At 35.9% G+C, this 23,687-nt stretch overlaps 1 protein-coding gene across 3 annotated transcripts in view; it reads left to right on the top strand.

The window, feature by feature from the left end:
• LOC150084540 (ammonium transporter Rh type B-like) overlaps nt 1-23,687 on the top strand; it is a 127,293-nt gene that overhangs the window by 42,890 nt on the left and 60,716 nt on the right. For all 3 annotated transcript variants that reach the window (XM_090375304.1, XM_090375306.1, XM_090375303.1), the window contains exons 2-4: nt 2,689-2,839; nt 8,034-8,178; nt 22,029-22,195. In XM_090375304.1, coding sequence (XP_090231430.1) covers nt 2,689-2,839; nt 8,034-8,178; nt 22,029-22,195 — 463 coding nt within the window. The remainder of the gene's footprint in view (nt 1-2,688; nt 2,840-8,033; nt 8,179-22,028; nt 22,196-23,687) is intronic.

The following is a 23,687-nucleotide window of genomic DNA, read 5'->3' as shown; positions in this document are numbered from 1 at the left end:
ACCTCAGCTAAACAAGTCTTGGTTAATTGGGACTCTACTGTATCAGTTTTTCTTGGGAATAGGAGTGATCACATTATAGTGGGGTTTGTCAATCATTTGAAAAGGTCTCGGTTCAAATCCCATCAAAGAGTTGACAGAAAAGGCTTTTTCTGTAACATCTGCCTTTATGGCTAACACAGTTGGTTTCAGTTATTCTTCCTATACCATGGAAAAGCCCTGGGTTCAGGTCCTGTCTAGGTAGAACAAACTTTTACAGTGAGGGTTGCAAGGTTTCTTCTCCTAAAAGAATCTTCTGGTTTTTCATCTGCAAATAGAATACTGATTGTAGAATGCATGTAATTTACAAACATAATACAGTAAATTCTGTAAAATCCGGCACCCTTAGGGATTTTGAGTTGCCAGATTTTAAAATTCTCTAGATTTACATAATGATTGAGCAGTTTTATGTGAGACCATTTCAATAAATATTAAGCACAAACAACTAAACCTCTTTATATCTGTAAGCATTTATAATGATCTTGTCCTTTCATTTGTTTTTGTAGAAATGGGATTTAAACTGCACAGATAATTAGATAATGGGATTTAAACTGCACAGTTTTCTTAATTCCCACTGCAGAACAGCTTGCCTTTATAATAAGTTTCCCTGGTATTAAATAGGCAGCTTTAGCTATATTGCAACTTTGAAAACTGATTTTGTATACAGACAAAACATGGAACAATTATTTACATCTGTTCTGTCTGCATGTTTGCACTAGAGACTACCTGCTATCTGATAAGTGACCAGTTTGATCTTAAATCAAGTTGCCAGTGCAGTCACATCTTTTTAAACAAATGGCCAGTTAATGTTCATAGAAGCAAATTTTCTGAAAATAGTTCCATACCAGGGAAACTCATTGTAAAGGCAAGTTTGTTCTGCTGTGAGAATTAAGCCCATTGCATTATCCATGCAGTTTAAATCCTGTTGTCTGAAAAACAAATGAAAGGACTATCCAAACTAAAATGTAAATAAGTTTGGTTATTTATGATTAATATTTACTGAAATATGCTCCTGTAAAATTTCTCAATCACTGGGTTCTCTAAAATCTGTAAAATTTTAAATGTGGCACCTCATGCAGCCAGCAGAATTGTAACTGCACAGATGCAGTTTAAATTCTTTTGGTCTCAAAACCAGATTAAAGAACATAGTCCTGGAAGTACCTTATAAAGAAAGCAATGTCACTTTTTTTGCATGGATTCTTTAAGATGAATGCAGCCATTGATATGATTGCCAAATTGCTGTATTATTTCCGGATTATAAAAATTTTTATTTTTATTATTTTGTAAAGTGTGCTGGATTTTAAAGAATTCACGATTTTAGAGTGAGTACTGCATTTCTCAAAGTTTATTGAACATTGATGCTTCATGGCCTTAAATGCCTCACTGCAAAATTAATCATTCAATTTATAGAAGCTATGGTTAGCGTATCTCAGGTGGAGGAGTAGAGTTTTCCCTTGCAAGTTATTCATGATTTTTCAGCCTGCACAACATGCAAATTCACCCATGGGCACACATACTTACACAAACATAATACACAACAGAGCAGTGCTTCTCAAGCTATCTGTGGTGAAGGACCAGTTTCTTTAATTTCCAGTCCATCGCGGACTAGTACTTTTGTAAAGTACAAATTGTCGCAGACTAGCAACAAACAGTTTACGGATAGACACCAGTCCGTGGACCGCACTTTGAGTAGCATTGCAACAGAGGGCATATAAAATAGTCTAGGTTGTTGTTGTTGTTATGGGAGTTTCAGGTGCAAAGGCTACTTAGGCCATATTGCATCTGCCAAAGGTAGTGAAGTTATATGTGATAACTGCCCTGGGAGCAGTTGAAATCAATTATACATTTGATTTGTTTCAGGTACAATAAATCAATTATACATCTGATTTGTTTCAGGTACAAAAAGAATCCGGAGAGATTTGCATTGTTACTTATGATTCCACTGAGTGACAACGGTACTTGTAAATTTGACAAGGAGCTGAAAATAAGTCTATTTTCATAGTATAGGTAATTGGCACAATTTCATTAGAATAATTGATGCTAACTCCCATCCCAGAAAAAACAGCATTGCTATACAAGAGCTAAACCCATGAGGGGGGTGGAAAGTGTGATATGTTTGCCATGTTATTGCATAATAAGTAAGCAACATGATGAGTCCTTATAGGAAATGATGCCGTATTTTATAAGGGTACAGTGTGAAAAGGCAGTAGCCTGACTGTGATTTTTGGCACAACAGCCAAATATTAGAATGCACATTTGCATTTCATGAATTTTTTTTGTCCAGTTATTATTTAATAATCAAATAAATTAAATTTTTATTTAGACTCTAAAGCGTTTAGGGCATAAGCCTCAAGCTATGGGAGAGTCTAGACTATGTATAACTGAATATTTCTGATGCGCTTGCACTATAGTTATACATTAATTTATTTATTAAAGAATAATTACTTAAAAATTATAATATTAATTGATAAATATTGTTTTGATCAATAATAATCATCAAATTATAAAAAATAAAATTACTGTCCAGAGGCTTATAGCTTTCACATAAAAGCCAAAAGGCTTCTGAATTTAGGTAGCGATATTAGCCATAATAATTTAGATAATAATTGTAGTCATCAGTCCACACAAGAAAAATAACCATATTTCTTAAAGTTTGATAGGTGCTGACTTTGCCACAATTGCTATATTGATATCAAGTGGAGCTGTTGCAGGCAACACAACTCCTCTACAGAATCTTGTGATGGCTCTGCTTGAGATAATATGCTTGTCAGCTAATGAGTACCTAGGTCTACAAATTTTCCAGGTGAGCATAGTAATAGCATGGGATTTTTCTCAACTTTTGATGTTTATACATTAGATATTTGCCTCAGTACATAACAGTGGTGTATCCAGGTATCATCATAAGGGAGGGCATGGCAGCCAGGTTTTTTAGTAGTTTTTTTTTTTTTTTTTTTTTTAGATAGATGTATGAATACTTATACATACATAAATAATGTTTGAATGATTATCTTTATTTGAATATTAGGAAAGCATGTGAATATGTGTTAATGACAAAAAAAATTACAAAAATGTATTATGATGGGATGGGATACACTTAAATAGAAAGGGTACAAGATATTTGCTGATGCTATTGAGGCAATGTTAGGTGGGTTGGAAAACTGCTAGCTTGGGGGGGGGGATTCACAGACTAATAGATTAATAGTAGCCACAGGCAGAGGTGTATATGATTCTTGCACTGTTTCTATTGGAATGAGCAGATGCCTGGAAAGCAAGTTGCTGGGGATTTCAGGAACTGTTGGGAATCATGAAACAAGTAAATACATGGACTGTGTTCGGGTAACTAAGGAATAAGAATAGGTGCATGTATACTTGCATTTACACCAATGCTATGAGTATAGTAAATAAATTTGATGAATTTGAAGTGCTGGTCAAGACATCAAAGGCAGATATTGTTCAGATATCAGAGACATGGTGTCACACAGATATAAGGAATGCAGAATTGGAATTTGGAGAGTATAATATGTACAGAAAGGGTAGACAAGATAGGAAGGTAGGAGGGGTTATGCTGTTAGTTAAGAAACACAGAAAATTCTAAGGAAGTGCATCCAGTTGACATAGATGGACAGTACAGTGTTGAGTCAGTTTGGTGTGACATAAGCACCGGGAAAGAAAAATTGAGAGTACGCGTGTGCTATAGGCCTGATAACTCTGATGAGTACAACAAACAACTGTACAGAGAAATAGAGTGGGCCAGTATATTAGATCATCTTATAATTGGGGATTTTAACTTCCCAGCTATTAACTGGGACTTTTTTTTTTTAATTTTATTATTTTTTTTTATTTGGTAGTTGTTGGCGCATCGGCTTCTGTGGCCATAATGCACCTCCCAAGGTTTTTGCAGTACTTTGATCCAAGCCCGAGGCGGGATTCGAACCCGCGACCTTTGGGTTGCTAGGCAGGCACTTTATCCACCCTGCTGGCCCAGTCAGCTGACTGGAACTAATGGGTAGGTCACAGGCACACTAGCAAGGCTTTTTTGATTTATTGGATGATTGTTTTCTACAGCAACATGTTAGAGAGGCAACCAGAGTGAGTAACACTCTTGATCTGGTTATCAGCAGTGATTATTCATGCATTAAGAATTTACAGATAAAGGAACCACTTGGTGAACCCAATGAACTTCCATGAACCGAATTTTCCATGGCATATTCTTCATTTCATATTATGTTTAGTTTGGCTCCAGATTCAGTGAGAATAATATCAGCCTGAAACTGTGCAATTTATTATTTTCTCAGTTTTTCACAGCATAATGTGAACGAAAAGAAACAGCACTAAAATGGGCAGAAAAACAGGTAGAATATGATATAATCAAAGTGATATTGTTAAGGAACTTGAGATTTAATAGCAAAAAAAAGAAAAAAAAAGGTCACAACAAACAAAACAAAAAACAATTGAACATTATTTTAAAAAATTAATTTAAATTTTTTCATATTTTACATGTATTTTACATATATTCATATTTTACATATATTCGCAATAAAATACCTATCCGAATATACATACATATGTAAATGTGCAAATTTTTATTTATAAGTTATTATTATTATTTTTTAATTAAATGAATTTGTTTTTTCACAATATTTAAAGTCTTTTTCTTTTACTTTAATACATTATAACAGAATTTATTTAATCTTACCTATTATCTGGAAAATTTGGCTATCTGGTAGGAGTCTGACATTAATTATTCCAGATAACTGATGCTCTGCTTTATACCAATTTGAAAATGGAAAATACTGTATAACCAGTTAGAGAATATTAGTGTGCAAAGGGAGATGGCAGGAATTTGATTTCATTCCTCAAAAAAAAAAATTCATTTATAAATAAAAACAAAAAAAAAAATTTAAAAAGTCATATCTTCTTAAAAAAAGTGAAATTCCACTGCTAGTATGGTGTCCTCTGACAAATACTATACTGTACCAGCAGTGGAATGTTAAAGGTGGAAGTTAACTGGTTGGATACACCAGTACGTATAATTATATGCTTGTATAGTAGTATGCACAGTAGGATGCAGAATAGAAATGGGAGCTAGGGTAAAGAAAGCCAACATAAGAACCACGGGAAACTTACTGGAAAAACTGGTTTCCCATTACCGCAGTTTCTCCCTGCATTCTCGGTAAACAGATGGTGCATATTATCGGTAGTGGCATTAGAAGTCGATAATGAAGTATTGATTAGTTTTTTTCTCATTATTAAAAGCATATTATTGGAGTTCATGAATGTTTTCACAGCTCAAATTTATTTACATGTACACCCTCCAGACTGCCTCAGTCTTAGGGTGTTTATGCCTCCTTCCCGCTGTTTTAAAATAGGAAAACAACTTCTGCTGCCACTATCAATAACATGCACTGTGTATAAAAGTTGGTGTAAGTTATTGGTATTGGTTTTAAAATAGGAAAACAGCAGGAAGGGGGGATAAAGACCCTAAGGCTGAGGCAGTCGTGCCTCCGTAGCCAGATGGGAAGGAGCAGCAGTGCGTAGCACACGCTTCTTGATTAGACCGGGGTTCGAGCCCGTCACCACCAAATACGGAGGATGCGGAAAGGTCAGGGAATGACCACCGCATGTCCCGGAGCAATATGGCCTTAGTTGCTAATGCTCCTAAAAACCAAATAACTAACTAACTAACTAGCTGAGGCAGTCTGGAGGGTGTACCTGTAAGTAAATTTCAGCCATGAAGGCATTACACTTATGAACTCCAATAATCTGCTTTTAATAATGAGAAAAACTAATCAGTACATTGTTATTGACTTCTACTGCCACTACTGATAACATGCATTGTCTGTTTACCGAGAATGCAGGGAGAAACTGCAGTAGCGGGAAACCACTTTGTCCGGTAAGTTTTCCGTGGTTCTCATGTTTCTTGTGGTTCTCTTTACCTTCTCGGAAATATGAATTTTTTTTTATTTAGTTAAAATACAGCTGCATGAAATCCAGCAAATTTCAAAATTCAACACAGATTTATCATGTTTCAGCAAGATTTTTTAATCATCAGCTTCCAAAGTTGGATTTTTTTTCCAGATTTGGATTTGGATGGTTTCAACTGTTATAGAGGTCTTTCAAATGAAAACTGCAAAAACAAGCATAAAATGCATAGTATGCAAAAACTGATGATAAATTTTTCAGATTATTGAACAAAGTTTATTGCCAACACCAAATTCCCGCATGGTGCCATCTCCTGATGTTATTTTGAAACAGTCGGGTTTCAAGATAGTTATGCACCAAGATAGAGATGCAATTTCTGAATGCAGAAGGAATAAAATTGACTGAAATGTATCACAGAATGTTGGCACAGTATGATAAAGCATGCATGGATCAATGGAAAGTCTGCAAGTAAGTTTAAGAATGTTATTAAAAGCATTCAGGATTTTCCTAAACCAGGACAAGTACGTGGTTTGTGACCAGAAGTCATAGCAGCACTGGCAGAACTCATACAAGGAAACTGTTGCAATTATTATTGAAGAAATTGTGACAGTGTGCAAGAGGAGTGCTGGTTCTGTGCATACTGTTGTTTTTGTGAAGAGTGTGCTTATTGGATTGCTTCAATTTTGTGGAATGGCTTCAATGCCACCCACAAAACTTCTTTTAAGGAATCCAGAAATTAGCACAGTATTGGAGGAATTTTCAAATGTTAGTTCCTTGTTGTTTATGAAATGCAACTTTTATTTAACTTTTTAGCATAGCATCATCCACTCGCTCCAAATGTTTGTCTAGTTCTGCCTTAAATCTATTTAAGCTATCAACTTCTACAATGACAGCAATCAACCACTTGCTGACTAAAGGGAAACTTCTGCACATCTGTTCTACAACTGTCTTTCCTCAATTTGAATTTATGCCCTCTCAGGCAATTATCCTGAGCAAGAGGAAGAATCCCATCATCACTGAGCATGCTCAAATCATTCAAGGCTTTATACACCTCAATCAGAACACCTCGCAGGTGCCTAGTCTTCAGACACTGTAATTTGCAAAACTTAAGCCTTTCTTCGTAAGAGCAACCGTTTGTTCTATTCACTAATCTTGTTGCCCTTCTCTGTATTCATTCCAGCAGCTCTACATCCTTATTAAAATGAGACCTCCAGACTTGTATACAGTACTCAAGGTGTGGCCTGACCATTGTCTTATACAAAGGGATAATTACCTCCTTATCTCTGCTAGAAAAAATCCTGTATATCATTGACAAGACACCATGAGCTACTCTTGCAGACCACCTGCACTGCTCAGAAAAATTCATATCTGCCTGCACAATTACCCCCAGGTCTTTTTCATTCTCAACCACTGTCAGTGTAGTACCACGTAGTTGATACATTACTCTGGGGTTACTGCTTCCCATATGCAGTACTTTACATTTGTTAATGTTAAACTTCAGTTGCCACCTGCTCAACTTTTCTAGATCCTGTTGCAGCATCATACTGTCATTAGTGTCATTAAAAACCCTGCTGACCTTCGTACCATCTGCAAACTTGGACATTAAGCCTGGTATACCATCATCAATATAATTAATAAAATACAGAAAACAACAATGGACCCAACACTGAAATGTTATTAGTGGAGTCCTTAGGGGGACTCCACTAATAACATTAGTCCACAAAGAGCAGTGTCCATTGATTATCACTCTCTGTCTTCTCCCACTCAACTATCCCTTTATCCATAGCAGCAATTTGCCTCCACTGCTACACTACTCCAATTTGTGCAGCAGTCTTTCTTGTGCAACAGTATCAAAAGCCTTTCTAAGATCCGAGTATATGATATTAAAATTATTCTTTGCAACTTTTGTTGTGTTTTCATTTGAATGATCTTTGTAATTAGTTAACCTGAGTAATTCTTCCTTGTTAAATTCAACAACAAAGAAAATTGTTTATTAAGTTCAGGAAATTAGAAAGAAGAAAAAAATGGAACTAAATGCAAGCATAAACTAAAATTAATTAATCTGTTTCCACTAGGTAGTTGATGTTGGGCGTTCTGTATTTGTACACACATTTGGTTGTTATTTTGGCCTGGCTGTATCTTTCGTGTTGCATTTTCGGAAAGAAGTTTCATTAAATATAAGGGAAAATTCAAGGAAAGCTGATATTGTATATACGATAGGTAAGCATTTCTTACATGTTTCATAATCATTCCAATTTTGATGATAGTTATTATAAACTATTCAGTTAGTAACATTTGGTAAATATTGTATTGTATTGTCCTGAGTTTTTCTGAAAATCACATTCATAGAAGGCTGTGTTGAAAAAAGGACTGTTTCATATATGGAAATTGACAATTCTTTAAAGAGAGGGATGAGACAAAAGAAATTCATAAGTTTGAAACTAAAGGGAAGAGCATGTGTATATAGGATTTTCCACCCTGTTTAGCAGTTTAGTAAATGTTCCAGTCTTCCTGTTTCTAAATTTATAAGACTCATCATCATCTCCAAAAACTGAAGTGATTTCTTCCATCAGCAACAGTAGCACGTTTCTTAACCTCTTTGATAATATTGCCACGTAAACTTTCAGAAATTGAATGGCTAGAGCATCATTCAATAAACAGAAATCCAATGCAATCATTTCAGAGATAGGATGTTAATAAATGGAAAAGTGACACTAGTTGGAAAACTTGCCTGTGAAACCTAAATTGTTTACATTACCAAATTTTCTACTAATCTCAGTCCCATGACTTTTTTTTTTTTTTTTTTTATGTGAACCCCAAACACGAGAGGTATTAGAACCTATAGCACTTAGTACCATGCTTGGGTTGGAGGTTGAGAAGACAAAAGAAGATATTTGTTGACATTGGACTTGAACTTCTGTAGATTGTAATTTTCAGGAAATATGTATGAAGGAAAGCTGTTCCAGAAAATGGCATTTGAATGAATAAATGAGGAAGATGAAAAGTTGGTTCTGTGGGTTTTAAGTTGGACAGTAAATGGATGTTGGCTGGTGGCAGCACGTGTTCGGACTCTTTTGAAAGAGAGAGCGGGAATTATAGAAACTAATTCAGAAGAACAGTGCCCATGGAAGTATCTGTAGAAGAGGCATGCAGCAGAAACAGTGCATCTATGAGACAGCGAGTGGAGAGACTCTGTTAGAGATGAATCATTAATTAACCTAACTGCCCTCTTCTGAATGGAATCAAGAAGCCTGAGAGAGGTTTTGGGGGCACCACCCCAGATGTGGGAACAATATTCCATGGTAGGGCGGATTTGCGATTTATACAGAGAGAACAGCTGTTTGGAAGAAAAGTAACGCCGAGAGCGAAAGAGAAAACCAAGTTTTTTAGATGCAGAGGAAGCAATATTTGTAATGTGCTTGTGCCAAGAGAGAGAGATTAAAAGTCAGGGTAATCCCCAAAAGAGATATATCCTTTTGCCTAGAAATTGGAGTGTCACTAAAGATAAGCATAGGAGCAGAAGAATCCTTTTTGCGAGATATAAGACAAGACTGAGTTTTAGAAGGGTTGAAATCAACTAAGTTGTCTTTGCCCCACTGGAGAATTACCTGAAGATCGGCATTTAAGGAGTTGGTAGCAGATTTTCGAGAAGTTGAAGTTGATTGAGCAGGGCAAGGTTTCTCAAAATGGAAAGTTGAATACAATGTGCTATCATCGGCAAAACTAGGCATAGGATTTCCAGTCAATGGAAGAAGGTCATTGATATACAAGAGGAAAAGAGTGGGGGGAAAGAACTGAACCTTGGGGGACACCGGCATTAGTGGAGAAGTTAGAAGACAGAGAGCCATCAACCATCACCCTCAGCGAGCGATCAGAGAGAAAACTGGATAACCAATTACTAAAAACAGTTGGCAAACCATAAGATGGAAGCTTGTTTAGAAGACCTTTATGCCAAACACGATCAAAAGCCTTTGAGATGTCAAGAGCAACTACTTGTGTTTCACCGAACCTTTCCATTGAATTAGTCCATAAATGGGTAACATAAGCCAGAATATCACCAGTGGATCGACACTGACGGAATCCATACTGGTGATCGTTGATCAGACGGAAGGTTTCTAGGTAGTTTAAGAGTTGGAGGTTAATTGATTTCTCCATTACTTTAGAAAGAGTAGAAGTAATTGCAATGGGACGATAATTGGATGGGAGGGATTTGTCACCCTTTTTAGGAACTGGCTGGATATGAGCAAATTTCCAAGCAGAAGGAAAAACACCTTTGGAATAAGAAAGTGAAAAAAGGCGGCAAAGAATAGGAGTAAGTTCAGGAGCACAGGTTTTGAGAACAAGTGGAGAAATACCATCAGGACCTGGAGCTTTCTTAGCATCAAGATTCATCAAAATCCTTCTGATATCCTTTTGACGGAAGACCACAGGAGGCATTGAATGGAGCGTGTCGGGAATGGTGGGAGGTGTTTTACCAAGATCATTAATACATGAGCTGGACGAAAAATGGGATGCTAGCAGGTCAGCTTTATCATTGGCTGAAGTGACAACAGAACCATCTGGTTTGGACAGAGGTGGGAGCAGAGATGGGCAAAAGTTGCGGCCAATAGCTTTGGCAAAAGACCAGAATGCTCGGCTACCATTAGGGCAAGAAGCAAGTTTTCTACTCTTAGCCTGTTCAAACTCTAGTTTGGACTGATTAATAACTGCTTTACAATTGTTGCGAGCTTTGGTGTAGGCAGAAAATGAAACTGAAGAATTAGAAACAAGCCAATTACGATATGCAACATTCTTCTCTTGGACAGCCTTAGCACATTTATTGGAAAACCAAGGTTTAGATAAAGGACAAGATTTTAAAGTGGAGTGTGGGATAAAGGATTCCATTCCTGCAAGAATAATTTCACTGACACGATCTGAGCAAACGTTGACATCAGAACTTTTGAAACAGTAATCCGACCAAGGAAAAGAAGAAAAGAAGTCTTACAGGTCATCCCATTTTGCATTCTTGTAATGCCAAACAACACGAGGTTGGGAATAGCCATGAGATAAAGGTTCCATTGGAGAAGAGACAATCACCAAGTTGTGATCTGAAGTGCCTAAAGGACCTCTCACTTCGACCGTGTACTTAGAAGGGTTGTTTGTGAGAAAAAAAAAAGATGAAGCATATTGGCTGTATGATTAGGATTGTCCAGTATTCTTGTAGGTAAATGAACAATCTGTGCTAGGTCATTAGTAATTGCAAAAGCCTCAGCATCTCGACCTGCTGGGTCGGTGTGACTAGAAAACGGAAGCCAGCTGGAGTTGTGAACATCAAAATCACCAAGGAAAATTACCTCACTGTTAGGAAAGTTGGACTGGAGAAAGTCAAGTTGCAAAGACAGGAAGTCAAAGAGCTCCAAATGATTAGTGGAGTTGGGAGAACGGTAGAGACAACAGATGAATTTGACACAATGAGGTAGAGAGATTTTAAGCCAGAGAAGATCAAAGAGAGGAGATTCCAAATTGCTACGTCTCTGACAGGGAATATCAGAACGGACATATGCACAAGTACCACCTTTGAGGCGAAAGGAATCATACAGTGAAAATTTGGGCATCTGAGATGAGCAGTAGTTGAATCAACCGATAACTGAGATTCTGTCAGAAAAAGTACATGGGGTTTGGCAGACTGCAAGTGGAAATGGACATCGTTGAGATTAGAATTGAGACCACATATATTTGCGAAATGAATTAGGAAGTCCTTGGGAGGTTTAGATCTTTTCGCAGATAAGCTTGCTCTATTAGTTTGACAATTCATGGTGTATTCAATAGTAAGAAAAAGTGGGTGGGACATGCTGTATGAAGTAATGAAATTTTTGGATATGGCATACATGTGGTAAGAATATACCCAGATCCTTGACATAACATGGCCTCGACAATACTTCCTGCATACACACTACTCGGACTCCCTCCAGTCACTATCTGGCAGAGTAGAGGTGGCAAGATTATACACTAGCTGATCCGGAAGCTTCCTAGAGAGTTACCAATAGGTTCAGTCCGGTGTACTAACTAGCGGCCGGCCTGCGAAAACCGTTTTAGAGCCGTACCCTCGAAATGTAAGGAATATTGGATCTCACCACGACGTTCATCATAACCTCAAAAGTCATCAATCATACTGCATGATGGAAGAGATAGGGAAGGGTTGACCGGAACTTAGCTCTAGAGACTAAACATGGGTTCTACCACTTCAAGCCTCCAATAAGCAAAGTGGTGGTATTTCACCGGTTGATGAGAGTCATCTACCACCTAGTACTGCCTGGTAACATAGAGGGGCGGCGTTCCTCCATGTGGTGTGGGCACCACACCTCGACCCCTGCTTACGTTGGTTCACACCTGGGTGGTCACCCACCATGTACTTGTGCATGGAGGTTATACCCAGGATTACTAACAGTCCCACCATCATGAAGGTGCAAGCAGAGGAATTGGCTATCACAGACCGTCCGGACTTCGCCGAAATTGGGTCCACTTGACTTCAGTGTCACCCGAATATCAGTTCCATCAGCGTTTTAGACTCCTAGGTAGCGTAGCAAGTACAGCTTATCTGGCATATCTGAGAGAATGTCTGTGACAACCTCAAGGACTGACTGTAATGGATGTTGAATGATTTCTATGGACGGCCCACTCTGAAGTGGGGGAGATAGGGCGTTCTGGTTATCCCACTTCATAATTAAACACGTGTATATATATATAAATTAGAATAAGGTTAAAAATAAAAATAAAATAATGCCAGTAGTACGGTAAGACAAGACCGAAAAAACAAAATCAAACATAAATTCAAATAAAGCAGGGAGGGAAGAGAGGGGTAACAAGAGTAAAAATATTGCAGCAGAAACTCTAAATTAATTTAGAAAATCTAAATATATGAATAATAATTCTTTGAAATTTAAAAGTCAATTAAATAGAAATTTAATGGTGCCCCCTCTGATGGGTACCAGGTCCAAATTTATGTGAAATATCACCAAACCGAGATTTAAACCACTACAATAAAACAAAGCCAAAAATAGACAAAAATAGACTGACCATTATGCCCCATCTTGTCAGGGAACCACAAGGCCAATAATGGTCAGGGAATAATAATGGTCAGTCTATTTTTGTCTATTTTTGGCTTTGTTTTATTGTAGTGGTTTAAATCTCTGTTTGGTGATATTTCACATAAATTTGGACCTGGTGCCCATCAGAGGAGGCAATGTTAAATTTCTATTTAATTGGCTTTTAAATTTCAAAGAATTATTATTCGTATATTTAGATTTTCTAAATTAATTTAGAGTTTCTGCTGCAATATTTTTATTCTTGTTACCCCTCTCTTCCCTCCCTGCTTTATTTGAATTTATGTTTGATTTTGTTTTTTCGCTCTTGTCGTGCCGTACTACTGGGATTATTTTATTTTTAACCTTATTCTAATTTATATGATTATATTTCAAGCATCATGTAGAGGAATATGCTTTTTGCTGCCCCTGATGTATGCTGTACCCTCCTTTTTATTTTTTATTATGAAATATTCCATTTTTCAACTAGTTCAACATTATTTAAATATATGTGTGTGTGTGTGTGTATATATATATATATATATATATATATGTGTGTGTGTGTGTGTAATTGGTTTGCTGCTCTCAGTCTACAATGGTCTAGCTTGACCAACAATATCTTTTCTAGTATTTTGTTGTTGTTATTATTTATATAGTGCTAAAACTCTAGTCCCCTTGTGTGAGCTTAGCGGACTGCAGCCTTATTTGATGAGGCCTATAAGAGTCTCCAACAGGATTTGAATCTGGACCTCTCTAAATGAGCGACAAAAACACTCTACTATCACAGAAGATTCTTTCCTAGTGACTGAAATAAATATGCTGTTGTATCACTACTGAAAATTCCCTATCCAACTGCCAAGCCTACAGCCCAGAATCAATTGCTTCAACACTCCTAAAAATCATGGAAGGGCTCTTCTGCTACAACATACCAAACAACTCTCAAGACATAATCCTCAACAACTCCACTGTGCAAGCACTAATAGATTGACACTGAACAACTCTTTAACTTTAAACCTCAGCACAAAATGCTTTAATCTGAATCTGCCATAATCTATTTAGATATACAGGGCATGTTTGATAACCTGAATGTTGGTACTCCACTCACTGGGGCCCTCCAAATAAAAAGAAATATTTTTTCCCTAATGATCCCATCTAAAATGCAGATTTATCCATTTTTTTGTAAATAGTTTACACAAAAATCCACTTCCACAACACTGTCATGGTGTTTATTATTATCCTGGCCTTTCTCAGTTACCTAAATGTGAGGGGGGGGGTGGCTAGCTGGACTTCTTTTCAAGAAGACTGCTAATATTCTTTCTTACCTCTGAAAGAACATCTGATCTGTGCAGATAATACCAGTGTTCTGCAAAGAATTCTACCATTATTCAGTATTGTTGATACAGCAGCACCAAATCGGTAACAAGCTTAAGGGATTAGTATTGTTAATAGTGAACTTACTTATATAGCATCGGCCAAAAAAAAAAAAAAAAAACTACCTACATCATCAGCCATTTTAAATCCACTGCAGAATGAATGCCTCTCCAGCAACTTTCCAATTTCATATGTTTTGTGCAATGGACATCCATTTACTACCCATAAACTCGTGAATTTCATCTGTCCATCTCCATTGTTGTCTTGCAGGTTTACTTTTAGCTCCTCTTGGGTAACATTCTGTTATTTTCTTAGTCCATCTGTCATCATGTCTTTGAGCTATGTGTCCTGCTGAAGTCCATTTTAGTTATTTAGTTTTGATAAGAATTATCAAAATTAAAAAAAAAAACCAAAGTACAAATAAATGTGTCCTTTATTTGTGTTTGCTGCTTAATCCATGTGTTTCTCCTCTTATCTAACAGTCTGATTCTTAATAGCATTAGCAAAGGCACATGATGGAAGAAAGCAAGCTTATATAGCATCAGCCAAAAAAAAAAAAAAAAAAAAAAACCCCTTCTTATTTCACCCATCCACTCACTCCAGATGTTTGTCAAGTTCTGCCTTGAATCTATTTAAGCTATCAACTTCTACAATGACAGATGGAAGTTTGTTCCAGCAATCAACCACTCGCTGGCTAAAGGCAAACTTCCACACATCTATCCTACAACCGTCTTTCCTCAATTTGAATTTATGACCTCTCAGGTGATTATTCTGAGCAAGAGGAAGAATCCCATCCACATTGAGCATGCTCAAACCATTCAAGGCTTTATACACCTCAATCAGATCATCTTGCAGGTACCTAGTCTCCAGACACTGTAATTTGCAAAACTTAAGCCTTTCTTTGTAAGAGCAACCGTTTGTTCCATTCAATAATCTTGTTGCCCTTCTCTGTACTCGTTCCAACAGCTCTACATCCTTCTTAAAATGAAGCCTCCAGACCTGTATACAGTACTCAAGATGTGGCCTGACCATTGCCTTATACAAGGGGATAATCACCTCCTTATCCCTGCTAGAAAAATTCCTGTATATCATTGAGAAGACACCATGAGCTACTCTTGCAGACCGTCTGCACTGCTCAGAAAACTTCATATCTGCTTGCACAATTACCCCCAGGTCCTTTTCATTCTCTACCACTGTCAGTGTGGTACCACAGCGTTGATACATTACTCTGGGATTACTGCTTCCCATATGTGGTACTTTATGTTTGTCAATGTTAAACTTCATTTGCCACCTCTCAGCCTATCATCTGCTCAACTTTTCTAGATCCTGTTGCAACAGTGTACTGTCATTAGTGTCATTAACAACCCTGCCAACCTTTGTATCGTCTGCAAACTTGGATATTAAGCCTGATATACCATCATCAATATCATTTATTAATACGGAAAACAACAATGGACCCAACACCGAACCCTGAGGGACTCCATTAATAACACTAGTCCACAAAGAGCAGTTTCCATTGATTACCACTCTCTGTCTTCTCCTACTAAACCATCCCTTTATCCATAGCAGCAATTTGCCTTCAATGCCACACTGCTCCAATTTGTGCAGCAGTCTTCCATATGCAACAGTATCAAAGGCTTTTCTAAAATCCAAATATATTATATCAAAGTTATTCTTTGTATCCAGTTCCTTTGTGACTACATCATAGTATCCAATCAAATTAGTCAGACAAGACTCCCCCTTAACAAACCCATGCTGTGTCCGAGCTATAACTGAAGTCTTGTCTAGATGATCCTGCAGTGCTTCTTTAACCAGTGCCTCCATTAATTTCCCTGGAACAGAAGTTAAACTAACAGGTCTGTAATTACCTGTCTCCCCCTTTGATCCTCCTTTGTGGATTGGGGTCACATTTGCACATCTCCAGTCCATGGTTACCTCCCCTGAGTCCAGGGAAGTTCTCATAATTGTGGCTGAGGGTTTGCTTACTTCCTTTGCTGCCTCCTTTAATATAACTGGATAGATTCCATCCACCCCAGGTGCCTTTCTTGTGTTTATCTTCAACAATTTCTCCTCCACTTTACTCTCAGTTATTATAAGCTTATCTAGATTTCTGCCAGAGTTGAATACACCTCTGGTATTCCCCTCCCTGAATAACTCCTCATGTGTGTGAATGTCAATGCAAAATATTCATTTAGTTTGTTAGCTACCTGTGCAGGATCATCAACAGTTGAACCATCGATATCAAGTGGACCAATCTGGTTCATCCCCTTCCTTCTAGAGTTTACATAAGTAAAGAACTCACTTACATCAGGTAAATGGCAGTTATGCAGAAAAGGTTTTACACTTGGGAAAGTGTAATAATCTCAAAATGACTTATTACACTAGGAGGTATTAACTAAGAACAGTGCAAGAAGAAAGTGATTTGTGAGCTATGATCCAGATAGATATGAGTGAGTCAGAAGTATAGTGAACCAATTTCAATTTTCTTCATGTCGAAGAAATGCTGTACTAAGGTGTACTAAGTCCCTTCACGCCAATAATTATTCAGTGAAAATGTGGAACAAGTCCTTAGTTCTTTAGCCGGCTTAGTTCTTTAGTGGTTCCTTATAACACTGAAGAACATCTGACAGTGTTCATTGTTACAGTGGGCCAAGGCCATCTTGCATGAGATTCAGCAGGAAAGTGACCCAAGTCCACTTTGTTTAGAACCATGCAGTTAACTCTCCATAATGTTTGAATCTTAGTAGATCCTGGAATTAGGAAACAAATACAAACTGAAAAACAGCTTCATCTTTCTGAAGCTGACAACATCAGAACTGACCTTAAGAAAGAGGTTGACAAGGTTTCTGACAATTATTATGCTTGCACTTTTGATTTTCAAAAAGCTCTTGCATTTCCAAAGCTAACCAAATCCATCACTTATTACAATAGAAATTTGTACATATACAATTGTAGTATCCACCCAATTAAATCTTTACCCTCTGTAATGTATGTTTGGAATGAAACAGAAGGTGGAAGATGGTCTCAAGAAAACTTGACTGTTATTACAAAGCATTTAAAAGATAAGGCCAGCCAATGCACCAACATTACTCTCTATTGTAATGCTTGTGGGGGGGGGGGGGCAAAACTGCAATATAAAGGTTGCACTTAATTTACTGAAGTTGTGCAACAACCCTTCTATGGTCGTCAATTCAATTGACATAGTATTCATGGTTTCTGGTCACTCCTACCTACCAAATGATGCTGATTTTGGAGTTATAGAAAAGTTTAGTAAGAAACATTCATTGATATACAGCCCTAACGACTGGATTAATATAATAAAAAACTCAAAGAAAAAAAGACCCACCATTTAAAGTAGTTGAACTTAAGTGCAATGATTTTTTGTCATCAGAGCCTCTAGAAAAGGCCATAATCAACAGAAAAAAAAAAAAAAAAACATTAGCTAGGAGCTTGTCAGCTGGCTTAACTTTCAGTGGCTACAGTTTAAAAGAGGATGTCCCTTCTCAGTATTTTACAAAAACTCATCAAGCGATTTAATGCCATTCAAAGAAATTGACTTACAGAAGAAGGAGAAAATTGTAGCCCTCATTGGCTCAAGTTAAACAAAATCAACTATACAAAGACCAACGGTCCATAACAAGTGCAAAGAAAGCAGACTTGATTTGTTATTGCTATAGTTTCTACAAAGAGTTGTCAGTGAAAAGGAATACTGAATCTGCTGAAATGCCTGAAGATGAGTCCCAAATTATGCATGAATATACGTATGACTAATCGTAGTACCCACTTTTATCTTTTTTTTTGTGTGCAAAATTGTGATTTTAATTTCAGTAATACATTATTTGTTTAAATAAAACAGCATTGGTAAAAGAAAAAGTAATATTATTCATTCACTCAATCCTAAATAATAAAAATAGTTAGTAATAGGACTTTGTATTCTACTGAAGTGGGAAAATATTTGAATTAAAGTGAAACCAAGTCCATTTTTTTGTTGTTTAAACCCAAATTTTAAGGAGAAACATTTTAAATTCCTAGGAAATTCAAAGACAGAAGATAATTACAGTAAAATCTCATTAATACAAACTCGTTTTATACAAGGTATTCGTTTATATGAAGCACATACCATTCCCCTGCGAAAGGATATGCTATTCTATGTAAATATATTCATTTATTACAAAATTCCGTTAATATATATTACAAAGTTCTTTTTCACCCCATGAGAAATAAATACTGTCATTTTGTATGTTTAATACAAATTTTGGCAGAGCTGTCTGATTATTGCTCCTATTATTGCCTCTGGCCACCTGGCTCCCTACTTCCCAAAGATTACACAAAACTAATTTCTAACAAGCACTGACTTGTTAGAAGTTAGATTTGTGTAAACAAAAGCAGTTTATAGTAACAAATGGGCCTGGAGTACTGGGGTCCATAGTTCAAATACAGATATATACAGTTATACCCAGTTATTTATTAACAAATAAAGTACAAATAACAGTACAAAACCAATTTTTGTACTGTTATTTGTACTTTATTTGTTAATAAATAACTGGGTATAACTGTATATATCTGTATTTGAAAAGCAGTTTATGGTAGCTACAATGTCAAGTGCACTCTGAAAAACATCTTTATGAAGGGAGTTGTTAAATTAACAAAAGAATAAAAAGTTTTTCTAAGTTGTTTACATGCACTCCCTTGCTCTCCACAAGGAATAAGGTCAGTTGCAATTTACCCCAGTTCAAAAAGTCCTTTGCTACCGTATACAGCAATCTAATTTTTGTGCCATTTTATCTGATCTGATGTCTTTTTTGGAACTTGTTTCTTTACATTAATTTAAAATTTGTTTATATTAAATCTTATCTAGCACTGTTATGGTGACAAAACGTAAACAGACGGCATTAAGCATGGAAATTAAACTAAAAATTATACAAGAGGCTGATAGGATAGAAAGAAGCAAAATGGATATTGCAAAGGAATACAACATCCCTTTACCTACTTTATCTACCATACTGAAAAACCAAAAAAGACTTGAAGAAATGCATGACACTGGAGCAGCAATGAAAAACAGGAAACGAATTTGTGGTGCAAAACACAAGGAACTTGAAACAAAACTTTTTGAGTGGTACCAACAAATGCGTGCATGTAATTTGCCAATATCAGGTCTGATTTTGCAAGAAAAGGCAAATTATCTAGCTCAGCAACATGGAATTAGCGACTTCAAATGCAGCAGTGGCAGGCTCCAAAGATTTAAAGATAGGAATAACTTGGTTTTGCGAAATGTTTGTAGTGAGTCTGGATTAGTCAATAAAGAAAAGGCTACAGTCTGGTTGTGTTCTGTATGGTCCATTCTTAAAAAAATTTGAGACAATGATATTTTTAATCTTGATGTGACAGGTTTATTTTATAATTTGCTGCCAAACAAAACATTTGCTGTTTGAGGAGAGTTGTCATTATGGAAAATTTAGTAAACAAAAGTTCTGTTATGCTGCAATTCAGATGGCATTACAAAATGACACCCACTTGTGATTGGTAAGTTTTCCAAGCCAAGATATTTTAAAGCAGTTGACCAACTTCCCTGTGATTATGAGGCCAATAGAAGTGCTTGGCTTATGGTCAAAATTTTTCAGTCTTGGTTATCAGAAAAAAGGAACATTTTGATGATTCTAGATCGTTGTACAGCACATTCTGTCGAGACACTTAAGTTGACTAATATACGGCTGCTGTTTTAACCCCCCCTGCCCCCGATACCACCAGTTTAATGCAACCACTGGATCAAGGCATTACTTATAACCTCAAAAGAGTATACAGAGCCCACCTGATAAGGTACTTGATCTGCAACATAGAAGGAGGGAACAGTTTGCAGTCAAACTGGAATGTCTTGGATGCTATCTGTAATCTTGTTATTGCTTGAGACAGTATTGCATCAAGTGTAATAATTAGCTGCTTCAGAAAGGATGGCTTTGGAGACGAATGTGATAGCAACATTGAGGAATTTAGAAATTTGGATTTTGTTGGCAAATTTGAAGAGTTTGTGAAGGTGGATGATGAAGTTGCTACCGTTACAATGCCAACACCAGAAGAGCTACTGAGCACCAAACAAAATGATGATGTTTTTGGTACCAGCAAAAGTGAAGCACACACACTGCCATCTAAAAAAGATGCCCAAAATGCATTGACCATGATAGAGAATGTGTTAGCCTGCAGTAATATTGATAAAGCAACAAGTATTGCATTTGATAACGTCTGTACTGTAGTTAAAAATGCATTGGACAAAAACTGTACAAACAACGTTGGATTCTTTTACTTTAAATTAGATTTATTAAAAAAGTTTGTCTCATTTTATATTAAGATTGTAATTCTTTTTACTGTGATACTAAAATATTGTATATATCAAAATACATACTGTACAATATTTTCATTTCCATTAATTGCTTTTTTCTTAGTTTATCTTATGAATAAAATAAAATCTTTAAAAAATATGTCATTCCTATTACTGTATTGTTAGACAAGGCTTTTGTTTTTATTTTATTTTATTTTATATTTATTATTTTATTTTATTAATTTAAATTAATTTATTTTTGATATTATTATTATTTATTATTATTATTAGATGTACAGTATGTACCAAAAAAAAAACACTGTAAAATTTTGAGACTTTTGGGGAATCTCGTTACTACAAACCTTGTTGTTACAAAACGTGAAAATTTAGGCCCCTTGAACTTTGTATTAACGAGATTTGACTGTATAACTATTTTAAAACAAATATTGACATAAATTATTTAAATTTATCTAACAATGAATTTGTATTGGCTCATACACAAAAGCTGCTTTTTTTCAATACTATTTGAAATGAAGTTCTCTGTGCGGTGCAGACAAGTAACAAGGAAGATCCATTGTGATCTGTTGATGATTTATCAAACAGTTGATTAAATAAATCTTGTAGAGATGGGGAGACCACAATTCTAATATCATATTTAGGTATGGAGTTAGCAACTAAAAGAAAAAGTGAGCTTCTTGGAAAGATCCAAAGATAGGCAACATGTCTGGTGAGAATGGACAAAATTCTAATGAAAAGGGAAGAGGTACAAACTGAATTGTTGAAAGTTTTGCTTTAGCCAGTGAGTTCTTAATCATAGGAATAAGTTGTCTTCATGAGTAAGTGGGGCCAAATCTTTAGGAAATTCAAAGGACAATTAGATTGTTATGGAAGAGAGGAAAACCACATAAGTGTGTTTTTTTTTTTTTTTTTTGAGTGGTGCCGCTTGGCTTTACTGCATTGCAATGAAACCATTGCTTATATAAATAATTTAATTAATTATAATATTGATTAAATTAATGGGAAGCAAAGGTGTATTCTACTGATAATAAAATTCAGATAGATCACATTTGAACGTTGTATTTGTTTAACGATGATGTTTCCTGAATTATCGCATGATTTAATCTTCATCCAGCTTAAGAATTTAGTACATGGTGCATCTGACTCTTATATAGAAGAATAATTTTGATGCTTTCGTGATTGTTTTATGAACAAAATAAAGTTTAATTTCTTTCTTTCTTTCTTTGATTTATTCAACTTAAAAAATAGTTTGTAAATCTGAAGTTTATTGTTATTTTATTTTATTTTTTTGTCTTTTTTCTATTTAGGTACAGCATTTTTGTGGGTATTGTGGCCTAGTTTTAATTCTGCTTTAACTATTGGAGATGACAGACACAGAGCAGTAATAAATACCTACCTATCTCTTTGTGCTTCGTGTGCCACTACGTTTGCTTTGTCACCAATTTTATTCATGTGGAATAACAGATCTGCTATGGTAAGTTTATTTTTTATTATTTTTCTTTTCATGAGGAAGTAGTATAAGTATTACAATACAATATGATTATGGACATGAGAGGGAGACAACTTTTATGTTTCTTCATATTTTTTACAAGTTTTTCCAATTGAACAATGCTGATTTTTCACACCATTGACCTACCCTGCCCCTTCACTGATATATTATGGCCATAGTTGCTTATATATCATAAAAACTGAAAACAGACAAACAACCAACCCTGCCCCCTTGAAAATTTCATGGATAATTATACTTATGGTATTCGTGAATATAATTTTGCAGTGCATGATGGTATTCTTATTATTACCAAGAAAGACTTAAGTTGTATAAATTGCAGCAGCTAAAAATCTAGGCAACTACATGGAAATGTAATAACCCATCCTATTAACAAATGTAACCCATGCTGCGAAATTCTACTTCGCAAAGCTTGCATATCTCTCTGGAACTGAAACATTTAATAAGGTTCTTATCATATTCTCTCCTAACATGCCTGATTTAAATTCCATATACACTTTCAAATTTCTAAAAATAAGTGAGATAGATCCAATGGCTTTTAATTGAAACACTTTGTATATAATTCAGACAAAATATGGTGATGACTGATTTTATCTAATCCAAATTTAATTTAAATGATTATTTTTTTCTACATTATGTTCTAGTTCCTTTCATTACTCAGAGGCACTAAACTTTGTGTGAAATTAAAAATTGCATTAATTCTTCTTATGATCATTATAAGTTTTGTTTTGTCACCCAAATTGCACTGGACTTTCATCCAGTGCAATAGGAAGCAAATTTTAATATTTTGACAGAACACCTTGGCCAAGATCTTATTTTTTTCCTGTAAAAAATTTTTAATGTATACTGTTTATTATTTTTATTGATTATAAAATGGTAAATCTCACATGTGGATGCAACATGATAGCTAACTTTATTGTACTTACCTTTTTATTGTTTCAAAAAACCAATTTTATTGTTATTGCAATGTCTTCATTGTTATTGCAATGTTTTAGCAAAGGAAGTAAGCAAACCCTTAGCCATAATTATGAGAGATTCCTTGGACTCAGGGGAGGTACCCATGGATTGGAGATGTGCGAATGTGACCCCAATTCACAAAGGAGGATCAAAGGGTGACACAAGTAATTATAGATCTGTTAGTTTAACTTCTGTTCCAGGGAAATTAAAGAAGGCACTGGTTAAAGAAGAACTGCAGGATCATCTAGACAAGACTTCAGTTATAGCTCAGACACAGCATGGTTTTGTTAAGGGGAAGTCTTGTCTGACCAATTTGATTGGATACTATGATGTGGTCACAAAGGAACTGGATGCAAGGAATAACTTTGATATCATATATTTGGATCTTAGAAAGGCTTTTGATACTTGCATAAATTGGAGAAGTGTGGCATTGAAGGCAAATTGCTGCTATGGATAAAGGGACAGTTGAGTGGGAGAAGACAGAGAGTAGTAATCAATGGAC

The sequence above is a fragment of the Mastigoproctus giganteus genome, chromosome 6 (genome assembly GCF_048544385.1).
Source record: "Mastigoproctus giganteus isolate SK-2022 chromosome 6, ASM4854438v1, whole genome shotgun sequence".
Lineage (NCBI taxonomy): Eukaryota > Metazoa > Arthropoda > Arachnida > Uropygi > Thelyphonidae > Mastigoproctus > Mastigoproctus giganteus.
This window is presented reverse-complemented; position numbering and strand designations above follow the sequence as displayed.